General features: G+C 35.7%; 1 protein-coding gene across 3 annotated transcripts in view; it reads right to left on the reverse strand.

Moving 5' to 3' along the window:
* LOC131979373 (caskin-1-like) overlaps positions 1 to 23,870 on the reverse strand; it is a 64,391-nt gene extending 40,521 nt beyond the window's left edge. The window contains exons 1-3 of one of the 3 annotated variants that reach the window (XM_059343342.1): positions 23,711 to 23,870; positions 4,877 to 4,928; positions 1,874 to 1,971 (exon numbers count right to left, since the gene is read on the reverse strand). In XM_059343342.1, the coding sequence (XP_059199325.1) occupies positions 1,874 to 1,971; positions 4,877 to 4,928; positions 23,711 to 23,804 (244 nt within the window). In that variant the 5' untranslated portion in view covers positions 23,805 to 23,870. The remainder of the gene's footprint in view (positions 1 to 1,873; positions 1,972 to 4,876; positions 4,929 to 23,710) is intronic. The other 2 variants (XM_059343333.1, XM_059343350.1) reach the window with 2 other exon arrangements.

A 23,870-nucleotide genomic window follows, 5' to 3' on the forward strand; every position in this document is an offset into this window, starting at 1 on the left:
GCAGCAAGAAGCAGTTGTTTACTGTACTATTTCACAAAATTGCTGGTTACGTGATTGGCCACCACGGTGTGATGCTGAGAAGCCATCATAGGAAACTGCTCGGAAAAAGGTAGGCGCTTTCAAAAAATACCTGGCAGGTGATTGGATGAATCATCTTTATATGATCGTCACACACCAGCCGTGCTAAAACCTCTCTGGAGAGGAGCGAAAACCTTCAGAACTGCTATCTGCTCTTCTTTCAATGAAGAAATACTCTTTTCTTCTGATGAAATGGATACAGGCTAACCTCTTCAGGAGCCACCATTGTTTTTGGGAACAGTCGCCACAAACAGGAAACTGCCAGTTAGCTTCTCACAAGACACTGATTGCCCGAACTAGCACAAAAGCACAAAACTTAACCTGCTGCATTCTTATTTTATCTTATTTATATTTTTATTTACACTACCGGTCAAAAGTTTTAGAACACCCCAATTTTTCCAGTTTTTTATTGAAATTCAAGCAGTTCAAGTCAAATGAACAGCTTGAAAGGGTACAAAGGTAAGTGGTGAACTGCCAGAGGTAAATAAAAAAAGGTAAGCTTAACCAAAACTGAAAGATAATGTACATTTCAGAATTATACAAGTAGGCCTTTTTCAGGGAACAAGAAATGGGTTAACAACTTAACTCTATGGAGTCTTGGGCTATTTTATCCATTTTTGAATTATTTTCATGTCTTTGTAAGTCATTTTGTGTCTTTTTTTGGTCATTTTGTGTCTTTTTTAAGTCATTTTGTGTCTTTTGGTGTCTTTTTTTGTCATTTTGTGTCTTTTTTTTGGTCATTTTGTGTCTTTTTTTAGTCCTTTAGTCCAACATAAAATGTGATTTTGAATCTTTTTTTTAACTTTCAAAACACTATCATGCTCAATAAAGAATTTTAAATGTTGCAAATGTGCATTAATTTCAGAGTACACTGAGACATTAAACTGCATCATTTTCAATTAAATTCTGGAAAAGTTGGTGTGTTCTAAAACTTTTGACCAGTAGTGTATATTTCCCTTTTTTATTTGACTGTTTTTACTGTTTTCAATTGTGTCTTGCTGTTTTAATGGGTATATAAAGCACTTTGAATTACCTTGCGTTGAATTGTGCTATACAAATAAACTTGCCTTGCCTTAAACCAGACAAAACGGATTGAACCCTAGATTCTCGTGTGATCTCATGTTATCGAGAGAATCCAGCAACATAAACATTCTCTCCTTTTTGCTCTATTTTGATCCCCACCAACTCCTGAGGGAAATATCTGGGTCAAGTCAACCCCCGAGGCTCCAGTGAAAATGATTGAAGGTTTCCCTACCACCTTCACGGAGAGAATTGAGGAGGTGGGACCACCTGCTAAGGATGCTTGCCAGTTGTAGACGTCTATTTAGAGCCTTTCTGGGCATCACTGAGCCGACTGGCAATGTGGAGACAGTAGGCCTACATCCTGGAGGGATTATATCTCCCATCTGCCCTGAGATTTCCTCTTCTTCTTGCAAAATCTGCCAGTCTGAGATGGAGATATTTGCTGCTCTGCTTCAGCTTGGCTCTGGCTCCTGCAGCTATGAAGCTCTTCTGTTGTCTTTTGTTTGCTGTGCACACAAATCTGTCACCTCTCATAAACACTGCATAGTACACAGGCAGAATTCTTATTACATTTCTAACAAGCTCACCTTTTATTACACAAGAGGGTATTATCAGTCACGCAGGGGAAGCCGGTATTTGTTTTCCTGTCTCTCTTTTTTTTTGTGTGTGATTGTTTTCTGGCCAGCTGTGTGTGTTTTTTGTTCCTGTTTGATGGCAAAAATACTGACTTTAAAGGACACTCTGTGAAAATCTGTGTGCATTTTTTTTTTACCTTTATGGTCTTTAATATCCACTGCTGCCTGGGCCTCCAGCAGCAGAGAGATCAGCTCCTTGTTACCACTCAGAGCAGCATGGTGCAGAGGTGCCAACCTTCACACAGACACAGATTATGTTTAAAAATACACATATTGCTATATGTAGTCTAAAAAACCAGAGCATAACTTTGCTGAAATAATCTTCAGCGTAGAGCAGCTCCGCCCCTCAGCTCTGTGTGAGCGACGGGAGGGGGCAAATGACCTACTTCCATTAATAAGCAATCTCTCTACCCCGGAGCCAAGCGTGCACACAGCGCATCTGTGTGTGTGTGTGTGTGTGTGTGTCTAATGGATCCCTGGTGAATATAAGGGCCGGGCCCTAGAGTCAAATCAGCGAATCATCAGTCATTACACAAGGAGTTGAGTCCAATTATCTGATTCCAATCAACATAATAAAAGATCTTTGTTATCTGATTTAGCCAAATGGAACACAATTGCAAACCAAGCATGTGCACATAAAAAGCTTAACCACTCGTGAGTCTAAATATAGCCGAAATCCATAGTTGTGTATTCGGCGTCGATAAGAGAACATTTCTGAGCAAATTAAGAGCTGTGAGAAATGTTGGCTCTTCTTTAAGGTTATTAAGAGAGTCTTCAGCTGGAAAAATGTCTCAAAGATAGATCAAAGCTGAGAGTGATGTGTGAACTGATATGGCGGATAGTATATTGATCTCAGAGGGAGATTGTGTCCTTTTTTGCTTTCCTCTGTCAGTTGGATGATTAAACCAGGCATCAGCTACAAAATAAAGAGACCCGGTGGAGTTTGGTGTTTTGTTGTCATGGGGTCCTGCATTACAGCCATTCAGTGTTCAGCAAGGTGGAAAGTTAAGATTTTTTAGGGTTGTTAAACTGCTCTTTAATGCTTAATTACATTTAATTTAATTGCTCTGAACCCCACAACCTCCTGGCGAGTGTGAAAAGCTTGTTTTCTTTTTTAAAAATCGCCAGAATTACGCCATTTTTCAGAGCCAGAAACTGCAAAAACAAAGAAATTATCTTAGGATTTTCGGTAACGCTTTATGATAAGGTCCTTAATAACCATTAATTAACAAGTAATAAGGCATTGTTCTCGCTTTAGATCCGGTAGTTGCAAAAAGCATAGTTAACTTATAGTTAACCCTTTATCAGGCAAAGAACTATATTTGGTAACTTCAGGTAATATTTCGAGAAAAAAGTTGCAAATTTACTAGATTAAAGTGGCAAATCTACAAGAAAAAAAGTCACAGATTTAAGAGATTTAAAGTGGAAAATCTGCACGAAAAAAGTCGCAGATTTACGAGAAAAAAGTGGGAAAAAAAGCAACCTTTTTCTCCCAGATTCACCACTTTAAATCTCATAAATCTGCATGTTTTTTTCTCGTAGATTTGCCACTTTAATCTCGTAAACTTTTTTCTCAAAATATTATTTTCGTATGATTTTTTTTACACATTCTGGCGGTTTGTAATACCCTCCAATATTCTCTAGGGTTGAAATTTGGAATTTGCAAGTATTTCAATGAGTGTCCTATTAAGGGTTAAAGTGGTGAATCTGGGAGAAAAAAGTTGCTTTTTCCCCACTTTTTTCTCGTAAATCTGCAACTTTTTTTCTTGTAGATTTGCCACTTTAATCTAGTAAATTTGCAACTTTTTTCTCGAAATATTACCTGAAGTTACCAAATATAGTTCTTTGCCTGATAAAGGGTTAACTGCTGAATGCTCAACTATCTTTACCAGCTACTTCATAACTGTGGCTGTCTGTTTGGCTAAAATCAGTGCTATGAGAGCAGTGAGAGGGAAACAAAACAGTAAAGTTGTGGCTGGACAGCTAAACAATGAGCTGAAACTCACAAACTCACTAAAGCTGAGAGGAGCTGCATATTTGGGTTATAATTCTCTGTAGGTTTATCAATATAAACGACCCCTTTTACATCATAACATTGTCATCTAGTCCAGTGTGTCAAAAATATTGATTATAGGCACATTTTGTAATCCCTTGAGGGGTTTTATTCAATTTCTACTGTTCTGACCTGAGAAGTGAGGAACCACTGCCCTAAATACTGTGTTGTATATGCAACAAGTCATGTTGTTATTTTGAATCTGAGCAAATGTTATGCATCAAGTCAGGGATTCAGCTCTTTAAATATGATGCAGTGTAACGATAGCACTCTTTTGAAACGTAGTGACATGATATGACAGGGGTGTCAAACTCAAACACACAATGGGCCAAAATGTAAAACTTGAATAAAATCGCGGGCCAACATTGAACAAATAAACCTTTTAATATATACCAAACATGTTTTGCTTTAACATTAAATATGGAACCAGCAACACTTATAAACATACAATATATAACTAAATAGTGCAGACATGCAAAATCAAATTTCAAATAAAAAACACATCAATGTCATTAATTTATTAAATAAAAAATAAATAAAAATCGTATGCCTCTTTTCTATTTGCATCCTTCTGATTTAAATATCAAAATAAACTTTTTCAACAGGTTAATAAATTCTGCCTTTCTTTTCTCCATTTTTGGGAAGGGGTAGCTGGGAGACAGCTCTAGCTTGAGGTTGCTATGACGACTGTCACAGAGGAGCGTTTCTGGGTCCTGTCCTGATTGACGCGCCAAAACAACAGCAGGGCATTGTGGGATTTGTAGTATTAGCTGTAAATGCGCCGTATAATACCGGCGGGTCAGCTTTTATAGTACAATAATTATATAATAATTTGGTATTGCCTCGCGGGCCAAATAAAATTACACTGCGGGCCAAATTTGGCCCGCGGGCCAGAGTTTGACACCCCTGTGATATGATGTCAGGAAGACAGAAAGAAAGGAAAGAAGAAGGGAAACAATGAAGGGGAGAAGGAAAAAGAGAGACAGGAAAAACAGTAGATAAAGGAAATGAACATTTAAAACGAGGATGATGACACTGTGGAACAGTAGAACAGGGAACATGAATAATAAGGGTTCTAGTCTCTCACCCGTCTGCATCCTGGATGTTGACGTTCACTCGTTTTGCTGCTCCGAGGAGCTCTGAAACGAACAGAGAAAAGAGACACAATGAATAAAAGAGCAAAGAAAGAGAATAAAAAAAGCTCATTACAAAACCAGTCAGAATTGGATCTGTTCAGAATTCAGTGATTAATGTATTCTCTCTCCTTCGTGTACTTATTATAATAATTCTTTCCCTGCAGGTAGAGTTGACGTCTACATTTTTATGCCTGTGAGTGCTCCAAAACAACAGTTTCTACGCTGCAGCAGCAGAGGTCAAGGGGAAGTGACGATGTAAGGGAGACAATGAATTAATTCTGGGAAAATCAGCTCAAAAAAGCTCCTGCTGCACCTTTTTTTCAGCATATAAATCTGAGCTATAGTCACTGATTTAGAGAGTCTGAAAAAGAAACATTTTTCGTAAAAGATCTGTAACTTTACCTCTTAGAGCTATTTCATTTACATGTAATCAAATGATGCGTCATTAACCCTTTATCAGGCAAAGAACTATATTTGGTAACTTCAGGTAATATTTTGAGAAAAAAGTTGCAAATTTAAGAGATTTAAAGTGGCAAATCTGCACGAAAAAAGTCGCAGATTTACGAGAAAAAAGTGGGAAAAAAGCTACTGTTTTCTCGCAGATTCACCACTTTTTACACATTCTGGCAGTATGTAATATCCTCCAATATTCTCTAGGGTTGAAATTTGGAATTTGCAAGTATTTAAATGAGTGCCCCATAAAGGGTTATGACAGGATTGTTTTGTTTGTTATTTTGGCTTTAGTCCACCCCTAAGATGAAGAATATATTTGTATTTTCCTAAGTTCTCATTATAAATAAATATTACCTTTTCTTCAAGCTAATCTTTGTTTGTGGCTACTTGTGAGATGGGGCCGATGGGGCCTTTTCATGTTGTGCTCGAGGCCCCTAGACTGGGACAGTGTGGTCAATGTGTGGATCATGAGCAGATCGTTATAACAGTCGACCTATTTTTTTTTTTGGACACTTAAAAGTGGTGAATCTGGGAGAAAAAAGTTGCTTTTTTCCCACTTTTTTCTCGTAAATCTGCGACTTTTTTCTTGTAGATTTGCAACTTTAATCAAATAAATTTGCAACTTTTTTCTCGAAATATTTCCATTTTTTATTTGGGATATCCGCTGAAGTTACCAAGTCAAGTCAAGTCAAGTCAAAGTTTATTTATAGAGCACATTTAAAAAACAACCTCAGTTGACCAAAGTGCTGTACAGTTATTAAAATAGAATACATCATACACACATAGGTATAAATAAAAACAATGAAAAACAATAAAATACTAAAAACAGTAAAACAATAAAATAAAATAGTAATAAAAGCTCAATCCAAAACAGAGTTAGAGATAAAAAAGACAAATAAAAGGTAAAAGTACCAAATACGGTTCTTCGCCCGATAAAGGGTTAAGTGGGTAGCTAAAACTTTTGGGTAAATAAATCTTATTGGCTTGTCATGAGACTTATGAGAGATTGATTCCACTCTCACATCAGTAAGTTTGGGTGCAAATACTGTGTATATATATATATATATATATATATATATATATATATATATATACACTACCGGTCAAAAGTTTTAGAACACCCCAATTTTTCCAGTTTTTTATTGAAATTCAAGCAGTTCAAGTCAAATGAACAGCTTGAAAGGGTACAAAGGTAAGTGGTGAACTGCCAGAGGTAAATAAAAAAGGTAAGCTGAACCAAAACTGGAAAATAATGTACATTTCAGAATTATACAAGTAGGCCTTTTTCAGGGAACAAGAAATGGGTTAACAACTTAACTCTATGGAGTCTTGGGCTATTTTGTCCATTTTGTGTCTTTTTTGTCATTTTGTGTCTTTTTTTAGTCCTTTAGTTCAACATAAAATGTGATTTTGAATCTTTTTTTCATTTCCAAAACACTATCATGCTCAATAAAGAATTTTAAATGTTGCAAATGTGCATTAATTTCAGAGTAGACATTAAACTGCATCATTTTCAATTAAATTCTGGAAAAGTTGGTGTGTTCTAAAACACAGTAGTGACCAGTAGTGTATATATATATATATATATATATATATATATATGGTATATATATATATATGAATCTGTGCTTGTGGTTATGTGCATGTGCACGTGTGTTTGCATGTGTTCACCTTGATCTTTGACTGGGACATCAGAAAGATAAAGACACCAGACAGCAGGAAGAAGCACACAGACGTAAACACTCACCAAAACCAACACACAACACTCTGAAAGGGACGCAGAATCTCTCTGTTTGTCTCTCTGCCTCCACTTTTTTTTTTTTTTTTTCAAACCCTCTTAATCCAGAGGCCATAATCTGTGGCTGTTCTGTAATCTGGGGGAAAAGCTTCTCCTTCTCTCTGCAGCTCTATCTGAACTTCATCCCTTCATCCTGCTCTCACACTCTAATTTTCTCTGTAATTTGCTAAAGAGCGCGCGCTGATTGGTAGTTCTGCTGTTTCTGTTTACACTCTGCAGATGACATCACTCTCCTGCATGTGTGTGTGTGTGTGTGTGTGTGTGTGTAGCCCCCACCCACCCACCACCACCTTGTCTATCTTGGATTAAAAATACAAATCATCCCTTCCCCCCAAAGGGATGGAATCAATGAGATATCTATGTCACCCAAAGCCAAATGAATACTTACTGACACACAACACCAACGATTAATTATTAGGTTTTCTTTTTACCTTTTTTACCCTTTTATTTGTCTTTTTTTATCTCTAACACTGTTTTGGATTGAGTTTTTATTACTATTCTATTCTATTTTATTTTATTGTTTTTAGTATTTTATTGTTTTCATTGTTTTCATTGTTTTTATTTATACCTATTTGTGTATGATTTATTCTATTTTAATAACTGTACAGCACTTTGGTCAACTGAGGTTGTTTTTAAATGTGCTCTATAAATAAACTTTGACTTGACTTGACTTGACTTTCTCTCTATTTTAAAAAAACAAATCTTTATTGACATTTAGCATCAAACACAATTCCATACATTCAAAGATTTTATGCTTACATATTTCAATTGCGTTTGCCCCATTTTAAGATTTTTGATGAACAGAGAAAAAGAAAAACTGAAATATTCACTGTAATAAATTATTCTGTAGTTTTTTCCTTTTACTTAATATATTTGATGAAATGTATTAAATATAAATGCGTCCTTGGTTTTGAGGCAGTTGTTTAAGTAACTTTAATATAAAAATGTTTGAGATAGAATCTACTTATTTCACTTTATTCACCACTTTAAATCTCATAAATCTGTGCTTTTTTTTATCTCGTAGATTTGCCACATTATTCTCGTCAACCATTTTTTTTAGATTTTTTGGTCACAAATTTGAGGTTTTTTTCTCACAAATTTGTAACTTTTTTTTTTTACCGTTAATATGATTTTTTTTCTCATAAATTAAAAAATATTAAATATTCACTGTAATAAATTATTCTGTAGTCATTTAATTTTACTTAATATATTTGATAAAATGTATTAAATATAAATGCGTCCTTGGTTTTGAGGCAGTTGTTTAAGTAACTTTAATATAAAAATGTTTGAGATAGAATCTACTTATTTTTGTCACATTAAATATAATCTTTATGTGTATGTAATTCTAAATCAAGAGAATTTTGAATGAATCCAACACAATAGAATTAGTCTGTTTTTAATTGACAGGCACTTCCTGTTAAGTTGTTATTAACTCAACTTGTAACGTCGTTAGATTTAATTAATAATATTGCCTGCAATCTGTTGCCTACATTTTATTGAGTCGCTATAGTTGGGACATTGTGCTAATTTTTTGTGACATATGTTTAATTGAAAGCTGAATAAAGCCATTTTATTTTATCTTTAAAATGATAAACTTTTGTTTTTTGGAAATATACATTTTGAATTCTGAGTTTGACACGTTCTTTTTTTTGTTTACGTTTTACACAGTGGGTAATTGGGGTTGTATGAACACATACATATAACCATATAACTATTTTATATAGTTTGCAACAATAAAGTGTGGCCGATGGGGCGTTACATACACTGTAAAAAAAAAAGATAAACAACAGCTAGTCAATAAAATTGAGGCAACAGATTGCAGGCAATATTATTAATTAAATCTAACTACGTTACAAGTTGAGTTAATAACAACTTAACAGGAAGTGTTAAGTGTCATTTAAAAACATTTTAAAACATTTAATGTGTCAAAATAGGTAGATTCTATCTCAAACATTTTTATATTAAAGTTACTTAAACAACTGCCTGAAAATCAAGGATGCATTTATATTTAATACATTTTATCAAATATATTAAGTAAAATGAAATGGTATTAAAAGGGATGATAGATGGCAATGAGGGAAACTGGCAAACTGATGTTTTTGGGTTATAAGGAAGGACATTAATTTACTTATTATTATTTTTAATTATTAAAAAAAAATAGCATTTTCTCTCAAAATGGAAATTGAGATTTTTGGAAAAAAATTATTATTATTTTTTTTTAAACGACTCTTCACTTCTTTTTTTCCAGATGTGTATTAAAATAAATAATAATAAATATAAATAAATATATTAAGTAAAATGAAATTACTACAGAATAATTTATTATAGTGTAGTCAACCCAGCTTTCCCAGCGTGACACAAATAATGAAAATTTATGATTAGTATGCTTTCATCTTCTCCATTCTTCTCATCGATATGAGACTTTTGAGACCAATACAGATTTTATTTAGAAAAACTTAAAACACTCCAGCTACCGATATGGTGGCTCATATCTTGAGTGTTTCAGCTGGAATAAAAATAGATCTTTTCTACACTGTAAAAAAAATCTGTTTAATTAACGGTAAAATACCGGCAGCTGTGGTTGCCAGAACTTCACCGTAAAAATTACAGTGAGTGAATTTTCTATTCTAAATTTAAATGTAAATATCAGCAAAAACTGTAATTTAGACTGAATATTCCCGTTATTTTTAGGGTAATTGTGTCATTCATTCACACATCATGGTATTTCTCCATAATTTTTGCATGAAAATGTTATATTTTTACAGCAAAACTGTGTGTTTCTTCCACTTTATTACAGAAAAAAGTGAAAGTTTTGTGCTATTCTTTGATTTACGGCAATTTTTAATTTTACGCCCTATTTCTGATGTATTTGACAGTGTTTTACTGTTATTTCTACAAACATTTTTTACAGTGTAGGTGTATTGTGTGCCAATTTTGCACTGTCATGGCTATGTTAAGGCATTTAGAAGCCTGATTTCTTAAACAAACAACTTAGTTGAAGAATATTTAACCTTAACTTCCTCCACTACATGACTTTGTGTTTCCTGGCTCAGTAAATTCTATTAGATCCTCAGGAATATCCTCTGTACAAGATTATACCGTACCATTTCGCTGCACTGCATTTGGGAAATCATTTTTTTCTGTACAGGCGACCAGTGGAACACCCTGCCTGACAATGAGAGGAGCTGCAGCACCATTAACTCTTTAAAAACCAGCTTCTCCGCTCTGCACTCACTGACCTCCAGTTCTGTCCTCTCTCTGTGACTTGTTCCTATTTATCTGACAAGCAGCAAGTTTGTGATGTGCTATTGTGTGTAGCTCTGTGTTACATGCCTCTGTGTTCTTCTTTGTAATGTGTTTTTCGTTGCTGTGTTGTTTTAACCATAGACTGTATATAAATAATGGACGTAAAGGAATCTCATAAATCTGCACATTTTTTTCTCGTAGATTTGCCACTTTAATCTCGCAAACTTATTTCTCAAAATATTATTTTCGTATGTTTTTTTTTTACACATTCTGGCAGTATGTAATATCCTCCAATATTCTCTAGGGTTGAAATTTGGAATTTGCAAGTATTTCCATGAGTGTCCTATTAAGGGTTAAACACATACACTGCAAAAAAAGAAAAGTTGGGTGAACTCAAAATTTCAAGGCAACAAACTTCAATCAAAATTTTAAGTTGGACAATCAAACTAAATATTTTAAGTTTTGTTTTTGAGTTTGCTCAACTCTGAATTCAGATTTTTGTCAACTCAACTGTAAGTTGTACTAACTTATAATTTTACATTGTAATAACTTTTAATCCTTACTTCTGCTAACTTCTGCAATGTGCTGAATTGGCACGATTGTAACGCCGCTATGAAATGTCAGCTAATGTTGCGACCAAAATTTTGAGTTAGCATTGATACGCTAATGGCTACTCTTGTAGCTGTAACAAGCAGCGCCGCTAGCAACAGTTAGCCGCTAGCGTCAGTTAGCCGCTAGCTTTCGCTAATGACCGAATTTCACCGCTTTCCCGTATTTCCCAACAAAGAAATAAGAGTTATCAGAACTATTGTCCCTTGTTGTGAACCCCAACTTAAAGATATAAGTAACAACAACTCACCAACTTGTTTTTGAGCAGACAACTGGCTTCCTTTGTTGTGCTAACTTACATTATTGCCCTAAATGGCAATAATTTATATTTCCACGTTTTACCAACTTAAATCACTGTTTTAGGCCAAAAAATACAAGTTGGCTTTTTTGCAGTGTGGTGTTAGTTAGTTATTAGGCAACAAAACCACTTGTCTACCTTTCCTTTGATGCGTTCTCATCTTTGCTGCATAAACACGCACAATTTTAAGGATAGCTACGTCATGCAGTGCATCACTTTTCATAGGAAAAACTACAAATCATTCAAGAGAACAGCCTGAACTGGTGAGTTACCATCTAAGTAGCATTTCTCTGAGTCTAATAAATAAAATAAATGAATAACGATAAATAAATTATCAGGCTTTTCCAACTAAAGTCCCTCTAAATTTTGAGAACTAGTGTACTTTCATTGATACATCTGTATTGTTGTCCATTCTCCCTCAGATATTATTATCTCTCCTTTCTTCTCTTATTTTGTTTTTATTGTTTTTCCCCAATAGATTATCCGTCTTTTACTACATGGAATCTGGATCATGGCATTATTTAATAACGCCCCCCTCCCCTTGTGACCCAAAATCACAATGTTTATTTAATCAAATGCTCAGCTGCAGCTGACTTACACAGATATCACTCTGCCATGACTCCCAAAACTGATTTTCATCTAGAAACTTGCAATTATTTCATGCATAACCCTCTGTTTTATTGTGTTATAGTTACTTAAATTTATCACCTTAAATGTTATATTTATGTACTCTCCTCCCCTGACATGAGCTGCTTGTTTAAGATCATTACCATAATGTTTCTCTGATGGTGTCCTTGGACCAGGGTTCTTTTTCCCCCCTTTTTTTTATGATAATTTTAGGCAAAACACTGCAACGGAGCCCCGGTTACCATGGCAACCCCTCAATGTGCCATTCTCACAGACTGTCAGTCACTTGGCAGGGATTACTATGATATTATTTTTGCAGCATCTCCCTCAAATTTCTAGCTATTCAAGAGTTTATTTGACGTGAAATCATGTCATTCAAATCTTAATTCCAAAACCCTTCAATCTTAATGGAGAGCACCAAACAAGCAGAGAAGCTGCTGGCACAGCAACCTTCAGTGTGACGGAGCAGATTCCCAAACCTCCGGAGAGGTGAAGTGGAGGGTTTCTCAAGGGTTCTCATTACCAGAAATGTTCTGAAGTCCAGTTTTCATCCCCTCTGACTTCCGCCTGTCATCACACATTTAGAGCTCCAGTGTAACATGTAGCCTAAAACAAACGCCATGGCTGACTCTGCTCCCGCTCTGCTTCCACACGATTGCACACATATGTTGCAGTGACCGGACTCAGGGTCACCGTTTGCTAATAGTGCAGGAACTATATCACATTTTTATCAAACATACACCCAGAGGTGGAAGAAGTATTCAGATCTCTTACTTAAGTAAAAGTACTAATACCACCCTGGTAAATTACTCCACTACAAGTAAAAGTTCTGCATTCAAAATGTACTTAAGTGAAAGTACAAAAGTATCAGCATCAAAATGTACTTAAAGTATCAAAAGTAAAAGTACTTGTTATGCAGAATGGAGCCACTTAGATTGTTTTATATATTCCAAATATCATATTATATTATTATAATTGATGCATTTATGTATACAGCGTTTTAATTTTCTCAAGGTAGGGCTCATATTGACTATTTAATATTCTGTTATGAGGTTTATTTAAAAAAGTGTCTAATCACCTAAATTTATTGTGTTTTTTATGTTAAACCTCGAGTGAAAAGTAACTAAAGCTGTCAGCTAAATGTAGTGGAGTAAAAAGTACAATATTTGCCTCAAAATGTAGTGAAGTAGAAGTATAAAGTGACATAAAATGGAAATACTCAAGTAAAGTACAAGTACCTCAAAATTGTACTTAAGTACAGTACTTGAGTAAAAGTACTTAGTTACTTTCCACCACTGCATACACCATGACAAGGCAGTGTGAGGAGAGTGCTACATGGGCCGTAATCAGGAAACTAGAACCTGGAAACCTCCTCTCACAGGAATCCGTGAAATACACTGTAATAAATTATTCTGTAGTCATTTCGTTTTACTTAACCCTATAAAGCCTGAACCATGAAACAATTGCCAGAAAATTCTATTTATGTTTATTTAACCTGCTAACCAAAAAAAAATCAATATCAATTTGCATGTATGAATTCTAATTTGCATCATATTTGATACACCGGGTCTTTTCGTGCAACCTTAAAATATTTTTAACCAATTAAACTTTGACTTTCCTTTTAAAAATTTTCTCAAACATACAAAATATTTTTTTTTCCAAATAAGACAACATCATACATCTGCTGATATGAAGTTTTCATGCCGCAATGATGGATCCACTAGTGGAACCAGCAAATTATTTGGGCTACATCTGGTGTTTATATATTTTTTTCTTCAACACATGTATACATCAGGTTTTTCAAGAAAGAAAAAAAAAGTCACACTGATGATTTAGAGGTCTCAAAAACTTGTGTATCAAATATGATACACTTGGCTTTATAGGGTTAATATACACTACAAAAGTTTTAGAACACCCCAATTTTTCCAGTTTTTTATTGAAATTCAAGCAGTTCAAGTCAAATGAACAGCTTGAAAGGGTACAAAGGTAAGTGGTGAACTGCCAGAGGTAAATAAAAAAAGGTAAGCTTAACCAAAACTGGAAAATAATGTACATTTCAGAATTATACAAGTAGGCCTTTTTCAGGGAACAAGTCATTTTGTGTCTTTTTTGGTAATTTTGTGTCTTTTTTTAGTCATTTTGTGTCTTTTTTTGGTCATTTTGTGTCTTTTTTTAGTCCTTTAGTCCAACATAAAATGTGATTTTGAATCTTTTTTTTACTTTCAAAACACTATCATGCTCGATAAAGAATTTTAAATGTTGCAAATGTGCATTAATTTCAGAGTACACTGAGACAATAAACTGCATCATTTTCAATTCAATTCTGGAAAAGTTGGTGTGTTCTAAAACTTTTGACCAGTAGTGTATTTGATAAAATGTATTAAATATAAATGCATCCTTGATTTTGTTTAAGTAACTTTAACATAAAAATGTTTGCGATAGAATCTACTTATTTTGATCACATTAAATATAATCTTTATGTGTCTGTAATTCTAAATCAAGAGAATTTTGAATGAATCCAACACAATAGAATTAGTCCGTTTTTAATTGACACTTCCTGTTAAATTGTTTTTAACTCAATTTGTAACTTAGTTAGATTTAATTAATAACATTGCGTGCAATCTGTTGCCTACATTTTATTGAGTCACTATTGTTTATCTATTTTTACAGTGTAGCCACGGATTTGCTTAACTCAAAATCCGTGGAATAGCCACGGAATCACTCAAATTTCCGTGAAACTGACACGGATTTCGCTACAATGCAAGTTAATGACAGTCATATCCCGTGGCTATTCCATGGATATTTGTTCCTATTGGTTTGTTCCAAGTCACGTGACTTTCAAGGTCCCGGCGGTCAGAACAAAAAACATGGCGGACAGTTCTCTCATTTTTAGTGAAAAAAATCAATATTTTGACTTCGTTTCTGCATAAAAATGGATTTTGATCACATTTCTAGCAAGAAATATATGTTTTATTTTCTAAATATTCACTCAGTGAATGTACATAATCACTTTGTATGTTGGAATAGCCACGGGATATGACTGTCATTAACTTGCATTGTAGCCAAATCCGTGTCAGTTTCACGGAAATTTGAGTGATTCCGTGGCTATTCCACGGATTTCAAGTTAAGCGAATCCGTGGCTATTTCACGGATTCCTGTGAGACCAGGTTGGAAAATTAATATGCAGATATATGTTGATGTTAACATTGTCATATATATAATTTGGAAATAACAATAACAGTAGTTTGTATTATTTCTATGTTAAGAAAAATGTAGTATTTAATAATTAGTATTAATCTTAATTGCAAATAAGATGCTAATAATAATAATAACAATAATGACTTTAAACTAATAACTATTGAATGTTGTTGTTGTTATTATTATTATTATTATTATTATTATTATTATTATTATTATATTATTATTATTATTATTATTATTATTAATAATAATAATAATAATAATAATAATAATAATAATAATAATAAATAATAACAATAATACATTTCTTATTTTTAACTATAATAATAATAATATTAATAATAAAATATTATTATTTACTTTGTTTATAGAACGCTAAAAAGTGCTTTAAAATTAAAAAAAATACAAATGCAAGACATTATGCGGGAAAATAGACAATAAAATAAAAAGACTGTAGATTGTAAAAAAAAACTTTAAAAAAAAACTAAACTACAAATAATAAAAGTGAGAGAATTAGTAATAAAGTACAAGGCAGATTAAATGAATAGGTTTTCGGCCGTTAAAAATGTTCATCATCTTGTAGTTTAAATGTTTTACTTATAACAATGACTAAATGACCAACAACTCTCAGTTTATTCATCTGTGGCGCACAAAGCTTCCTGACCAAGTCAACACAATAAGAATTGAACTTGTTAACCTGAAACTTTTTGTAACCTTTCATCCTGCAGCTTCTGAAATTGAGTTTCAAAGGTTGAAACAAAAGGTGAACATTTATTACACATCCAAGACTTTAATTTTAATTATAGTGCCAATACAAATGCCAAAGATTATTCAGTACTTTTCTGTGCCTGCCAAAAGACAATTTAAAGAAAGACAGTGGACCCTGTGGAGCCTTTTATGGAAATTAATCTTCCTCTCATTCATCTACAGCCTCTTTACCTTCCACAACACCAAATATATGGTTAGTATAGTAGCGGGGCTTTTAGGTAACCTTAACATTTTAAAAGTCAAATAATTTTTTTCTCAAAAACAGATATGTCACAGGGGACAAGAAAAGAACACTGCAGTCCCAGTTTTCAGTCACAATTTTCACCTGCATGTCTATCTAGTCCCTGCAGCTAACTCTTAACCCTTTATCAGGCAAAGAACTATATTTGGTAACTTCAGGTAATATTTTGAGAAAAAAGTTGCAAATTTACTAGATTAAAGTGGCAAATCTACATGAAAAAAAGTCGCAGATTTAAGAGATTTCAAGAAGCAAATCTGCGCGAAAAAAGTAGCAGATTTACGTGAAAAAGCAACTTTTTTCTCAAAATATTACCTGAAGTTACCGAATATAGTTCTTTGCCTGATAAAGGGTTAACAATGATAAGGTATCTAATGCCTTCATCTTTTGCTCACAGAAACATTGTAGATAATCATCTCTGTGGTTTGCAGAAACGCACAATGGCAACATTTTTGGCTGGTGACTGAGCTTCTTGTCCGACCAGTTGAAAAAGTCAAATTAGTTTGACATAGTTTGAAATATGCTTATTTTGCGTTTTTGCTGAGAATTACATGAAAACAATGGTAAAAATGTAGCTGGAGTTATCAGCTTAGCTTAGCATAAAGACTGGAAACAGACAGAAGCATTGAGCCTGGTGTTGTCTGAGGCTATACAAATCTTTACAGCACAAAACTAATATTTTAGTTCTTATTGACAGGATTGCCCCTTTATTATTTTCCTTTTGAGGAAAATAAAACAAGTGTATGTGCCTCCTTTATGCCCAAAAAAATAAGCTACAGTATATCAGTCTTTGGCTACACAGACTGTACTTTTTGAAGGGAATTTGTGCACGAGAAAACTATAGAATCGTACCAGACTTTTTCTTAAAGTTATTAGTCTTGCTACAATCACTGGACTCTCTGTTTGCTCTTTAAATAAATCCTCTGTCAGTGGTTTGGCCCCAAAATTGATTTTTTTTTTTCAAAGAATCAGTTAAGACAGGAAGATGTTGAGTCTCTGGCACACTTTGAAAAAGATGACATCAAAAATCAGTTCCTGCTCACACAGAGTAAGGCGTATTTCTGAACCATTTGGTAATGGTATCCTTATCTTTGGCTCGGTTGCTATAAAGCTCTTTATCTTAGAGATATGAAAATATCCTTATCGCCATTGTATCTCTTTTATTCTAGATGCAAGCAAATGAAATGGGCACTAAGTGATTTATGCAATATATCTGCCCCTATCCACCATCAAGGAAGTGCAACATCACTGATCACTTGTTGGCACATCCTGTTGTAGTTTATAAAGTAGTAAGGTGTAAAACAACTGTATCTCACCTCTTCATAATACTGTCCTCTGCACAAAATAAAGTAAAAGCTGCAGATCTCAGTGAAGTTGTCAGTGACTCATCAGCACTGAGCACTAGCAAACAGAACAAGCCCCAACAAGTGCACTAGATTCAAAATCAAGGTCAAAATGTTTATTGTCACTCTAGTTGTACAATCGTGTGAAATACTTTTACTTACAACTACAAATGAATTTGATTCACAAGGAAAAACTCTCAAAAGAAGCTAAAGTTCCTGCAGCTTCAGATTCTCAAATTTACATTTAGTCATTTAGCAGACGCTTTTATCCAAAGCGACTTACAGGAAGAATAAAAACAAACAATCAAGGTATAGTGCAATAAGAGCTATTAGTGCATCAATAAGTGCTAGTGACAAAATTTGTATATTAGCTGTGTTTTTGCCTTATGTGTTGATAAACTGAATATGTATTAGTTTATTCATATGCCAACTTTGGCTCTGGGAAACCAAAATCAGCACCAATCCTAATTTTTGTGACATTTTATAAACAAAATGATTGATTTTTTGGGAAAATAATGCACCATTAATTATGTTTCCTTCCCTTAACCCTTTATCAGGCAAAGAACTATATTTGGTAACTTCAGGTAATATTTCGAGAAAAAAGTTGCAAATTTACTAGATTAAAGTTGCAAATCTGCGCGAAAAAAGTCGCAGATTTCCGAGAAAAAAGTGGGAAAAAAGCAACTTTTTTCTCCCAGATTCACCACTTTAAATCTCATAAATCTGCACATTTTTTTCTCCTAGATTTGCCACTTTAATCTTGTAAACATTTTTCTCAAAATATTATTTTCGTATGTTTTTTTTTACACATTCTGGCAGTATGTAATATCTTCCAATATTCTCTAGGGTTGAAATTTGGAATTTGCAAGTATTTCAATGAGTGTCCTATTAAGGGTTAAAGTGGTGAATCTGGGAGAAAAAAGTTGCTTTTTTTTCTTCTTTTTTCTCGTAAATCTGCAACTTTTTTCGCGCAGATATGCCACTTTAAATCTCTTAAATCTGCTACTTTTTTTCTTGTAGATTTGCCACTTTAATCTAGTAAATTTGCAACTTTTTTCTTGTAGATTTGCCACTTTAATCTAGTAAATTTGCAACATTTTTCTCGAAATATTACCTGAAGTTACCAAATATAGTTCTTTGCCTGATGAAGGGTTAAACAGTCATATTCTGTTGGGTGGGTGGGAGGGGAGATGAATGGGCTGAATAAATAAAGATTATGAAGCAGGAGACCAGTGTTTACGTCCTGTAGTGTTTTTGTGTCCCGTTGTTGGAAGTTAAGTCTGAAATAAACTTTTTTTAAACTAACCTTGTTATTTTTACCTAACAAACCATTAGTTTTGATGCAGAACCTTCACCAAAGCTTTTTTAGTATAATAATAGTTTTTACTCTACCTTAAACCAGTGGTTTGGATCCTTAACCTTAACCAAAGTATTTTAGTATTTTTAGTGTTTCAAACAGCAGTTGTCTCATGTTCACAACGTGAAGCCCTCTTGATTTTTTTTGAAGGGGTGTAATAAATATAATGTGTTAAATATAGATGAGTCAGCATTAAATTCATTAGTGGGACAAAAGCAACTAAATAAGGGCTACACTTTAGCCGATTATTTATTTAACCCTTTATCGGGCGAAGAACTATATTTGGTAACTTCAGTGGATATCCAAAACTGGGGTGGTGTTAATATTTTGAGAAAAAAGTTACTAGATTAAAGTGGCAAATCTACAAGGAAAAAAAGTCGCAGATTTGCCAGAAAGAAGTGGGAAAATAACTTTTTTCTCGCAGATTCACCACTTTCAATCTCATAATAAATCTGCACATTATTTTCCCGTACATTTGCCACTTTAAATCTCGTAAACTTTTTTCTCAAACATTTTTTTTTTTTAAACACATTCTGGCTGTACGCAATATTCTCCAATATTCTCTAGGGTTGAAATCTGGAATTTCCAAGTATTTCAATGAGTGCCCTATTAAGGGTTAAATAAAAAAATCCCTACAGAAAAGTTTAAAAATATAGACTATTTCGCGAGAATAAGGGCGTGTTTAACATCCCTCCTGCAGTATACACAGGTAACCTCACCTAGCAACAGAAACACAGAGCTAATGGAAAAATGGAGAAGCGTCAGGGAGACGAGAATGCTGAATATCTCAGAAAGAAAAAGAGAGGGTACCATGAAAGTTACATTGAGTTCGGCTTCATAGAAGCAATGGACAAAATTAGAGCCCAATGCATCTTTTGCAGTGAGAAACTGGCAAATGAAAGTTTGAAACCCTGCAAACTGAAGCAACACCAGACAGCTAAACATCCCGAGACGGAGGGTAAACCCAAAGAGTTTCTCCTCAGAAAAAGGAAACTTGTTGTCACAAACAGGCCCCAAAATATTATAGACAGATAGATAGATAGATAGATAGATAGATAGATAGATAGATAGATAGATAGACAGATACATAGATACATAGATACATAGATAGATAGATAGATAGACAGACAGACAGACAGACAGACAGACAGACAGACAGACAGACAGATAGATAGATAGATAGATAGATAGATAGATAGATAGATAGATAGATAGATAGATAGACAGACAGACAGACAGATAGATAGATAGATAGATAGATAGATAGATAGATAGATAGATAGACAGATAGATAGATAGATAGATAGATAGATAGATTGATAGATAGATAGATAGATAGATAGATAGATAGATAGATAGATAGACAGACAGATAGATACATAGATACATAGATAGATAGATAGATAGATAGATAGATAGATAGATAGATAGATGATAGATAGATAGATAGATAGATAGATGATAGATAGATAGACAGACAGACAGACAGACAGACAGACAGACAGACAGACAGACAGACAGATAGATAGATAGATAGATAGATAGATAGATAGATAGATAGATAGATAGACAGATAGATAGATAGATAGATAGATAGATAGATAGATAGATAGACTTTATTTATCCCAAGCTGGGAAATTACAGTGTAGCAGCAGCATTACACACAGAGACAATGACAACACAATTAAATAAAAAGAACAACCTAGGCATACTTCAAGCAATAAAATATAAAAATACAATAAAATACAATAAAATGTAATGTAAAAATAAAGTGTCTAAAGAAGGAGTATGTACTAAGGAGTAGAATTCCAGTGCAGAATAAATATGAATATGCAGTATAGAAATGTTTGTGGACACACAACATTGGGGAAACACTGATTAAACCTGCTTGCATTAAAATGGCTGAGCTACTGTGTGGACCGCAGGTGGCTAACAAATGTAAGACTGTACACTGTCCCATAACACAGTGAGGGGGTCGCCAAAGTTTACAATTTTAAAAATGTGGGTCCCTCAAGAAAAAGGTTGGGAACCACCTGGTTTAAACGACGGTGGTCACGTTTCACACTGAGAGCAGGTTGCAGTGATTCAAGGAACCTGGTCTCACAGAAATCCGTGGAATAGCCACGGAATCGCTCAAATTTCCGTGAAACTGACACGGATTTCGCTACAATGCAAGTTAATATTTTTTCCTATTGGTTTGTTCCAAGTCACGTGACTTTCAAGGTCCCGGCGGTCAGAACAAAAAAACATGGCGGACAGTTCTCTCATTTTTAGTGAAAAAAAAATCAATATTTTGACTTAGTTTCTGCATAAAAATGGATTTTGATCACATTTCTAGCGAGAAATATATGTTTTATTTTCTAAATATTCACTCAGTGAATGTACATAATCACTTTGTATGTTGGAATAGCCACGGGATATGACTGTCATTAACTTGCATTGTAGCGAAATCCGTGTCAGTTTCACGGAAATTTGAGTGATTCCGTGGCTATTCCACGGATTTCTGTGAGACCAGGTTGGATTCAAGTGTTCATCATCAACGTATTTTGGTTAAAAAGTAGATATTTGATGTTATCTGGGGTTTGTAGAAACATACAATCCCAACATTTATTCTAGTGACTGGCTTCACTGACCCACAGTGACCAAGGAGGACGGAGAAGTGAGGTGGTCTTGTTAACGCTTCAGTTCCTTAAACCATCCCGCCTCACATTGTGACCTTTAGATGGAGCAAAGAACGACTAACTGGCTCTCACCTGCTGCACTGAACATCATTAGCATACTGTTAATAATACAAACGCAGCCAGGCACATGACTAACACCTGATGTGTCAGGTGTGTCTCTGTGCACGCTGTAGTTGTCTGTGTGAGAGGTGTTTGTGTGTGTGATTCTCCAGCAGAGAGACCCGACTTCCTCTTTAATTATTCAGACTAAACCTGGAATCACGTCGTCTCTCTCTACACACACACACACACACACACACACACACACACACCTTTCATAACTCACCCTTTAACCTCTCTCCATCACTTCCTGTCTCGTTACATCCCTGCATTCATATCTTGTTGCCTCCCTCCTTCTGTTTTTGCACTCTCACTCTTTTTCTCTCCCATTCCAGCCCTCCTCCTCCTCCTCCTCCTCCTCACCCCTCATCTCCCTCACCCCCCCACCCTCCACCCACCTCCCCCTTTCTCTTTGTCAGTGTGCAGTGGACTGAGCACTCAGAGCTGATCTGTTCTGGCATTTGAGGAGAAGCATTTTTCTTTTCCATGGCACTGCTGGAATGTTCAGAGATAAACACACGAGAGGAGCTGAGAGGAGGAGAGGAGGAGAGGAGGAGAGGAGGAGAAGAGGGGAGTGGAGGGCAGAGGAGAGGAGAAGGGAGAAGGGGAGAGGAGAGAGGCAATGAAAGGAAAGAAAAGGAAAGGAGAAGAGAGTGAAGGGGGTGAAATAAGTGTAGAAGAGATGAGAGGAGACAAGAATGGAGGAGACGAAATGAGGGTAGAGGGAAGGAGAGGAGAAACCAGGAGAAGAAGACGAGAGGGATGGGAGGAGTGGATGAGAGAGGAGGAGAGGAGTGGAGAAGAAACAAGTGGAGAGGAGAGGAGAGAGGATAGGGGTAGGGAAGAGAAGAGAAAATGGGAAAAGAAAGGAGAAGAGGTGGAGGAGAGGAGAGGAGAGGAGAGGAGAGGAGAGGAAAGGTGAGGAAAGGACAGGAAAGGAAAGAAAGGAGAGGAGAGGAGAGGAGAGGAGAGGAGAGGAGAGGAGAGGAAAGGAAAGGAGAGGGAGAGGAGAGGAGGGGAGGGGAGGGGAGAGGAGAGGAGAGGAGAGGAGAGGAAAGGAAAGGAAAGGTGAGGAGAGGAGAGAGAAGCTAATAAGAAGGGATAGGACACAAGGAGAGGAGGGGAGACAAGGACAGAGGAGAGGAGACAAGGATAGAGGGTAGGACACAGGAAGAGAGGAGAGGGGTGGAGAGGAGACAAGCAAAGAGTAGAGGAAACAGGTGGAGAGAAGGGAGGGGGGAGACAAGAGGAGAGGAGAGGAGCCAAGGAGAGGAGAGGAAAAAAGAAGGAAACGGGAGGAGAAGAGAGGACCAAAAAGGAGACAAATTCAGAGTATAAAATGGAGAGGGGCCTGGTGATGAAATGGGAGAGGAGGAGGAGAGCAGCTTCAAGACTGTAATTGAAATCTAATTATCACCTCAAGTCCCAGCTGACTCCACGTCAAACACCCGCACACACACACACACACACACACACACACACATGAGCGCCACATACGTGCACATGTCTGCACGTGTACGATCATCACATTATTACCGCTAACATCTGGCATCTTCACACACCAATAATCCCCCTGTCCCGAGAGCTGCGAGGACCTTTGTGTACTTCAACCTCTTTCACACACACTAATACACTAATACACTAATACACACATCCTCCCTGGTGCACACACACAGACACACACACACACACACACACACACACACTAATGGTCAATGGTGGAGAACGGGTGACAAGCATCTTCCTAATTTCTAAATTCATTCTGATGACTGTTCTCACACATGTGCAACGTCATCACTATCACACACTCAACGTCATAGCACAAACACACACACATAAATACACTCATGCATGCAGGAAAAGCACACACACACACACACACACACACACACACACACACACACGCACACACACCCAAACAGTGCACCATTTAGGCTAAATGGCATCACATCAGATTTAGCCTGCACTGTCCTGACCTGGTAATGACGGGTAGTGTGTGTGTGTGTGTGTGTGTGTGTGTGTGTGTGTGTGTGTGTGTGTGTGACAGGAGGATGGAGGGATACTGACTGGCTTTCCCTGGCCGAGGTCTCTGTAGAAGCCGCTGAGCTGTCAGCAAGTCCTCGGTCTTCACGGCCTGGAGCAGCTCCTGGTCCTTCCCCATGTCCCCTCCGTCCCGCCTCGGTCCGCCCGGTCCCGCTCTCTTCCTCTGAGCGCCCCTCTCTCCTCC

Source organism: Centropristis striata, chromosome 1 (genome assembly GCF_030273125.1).
Source record: "Centropristis striata isolate RG_2023a ecotype Rhode Island chromosome 1, C.striata_1.0, whole genome shotgun sequence".
Taxonomy (NCBI): Eukaryota; Metazoa; Chordata; class Actinopteri; order Perciformes; family Serranidae; genus Centropristis; species Centropristis striata.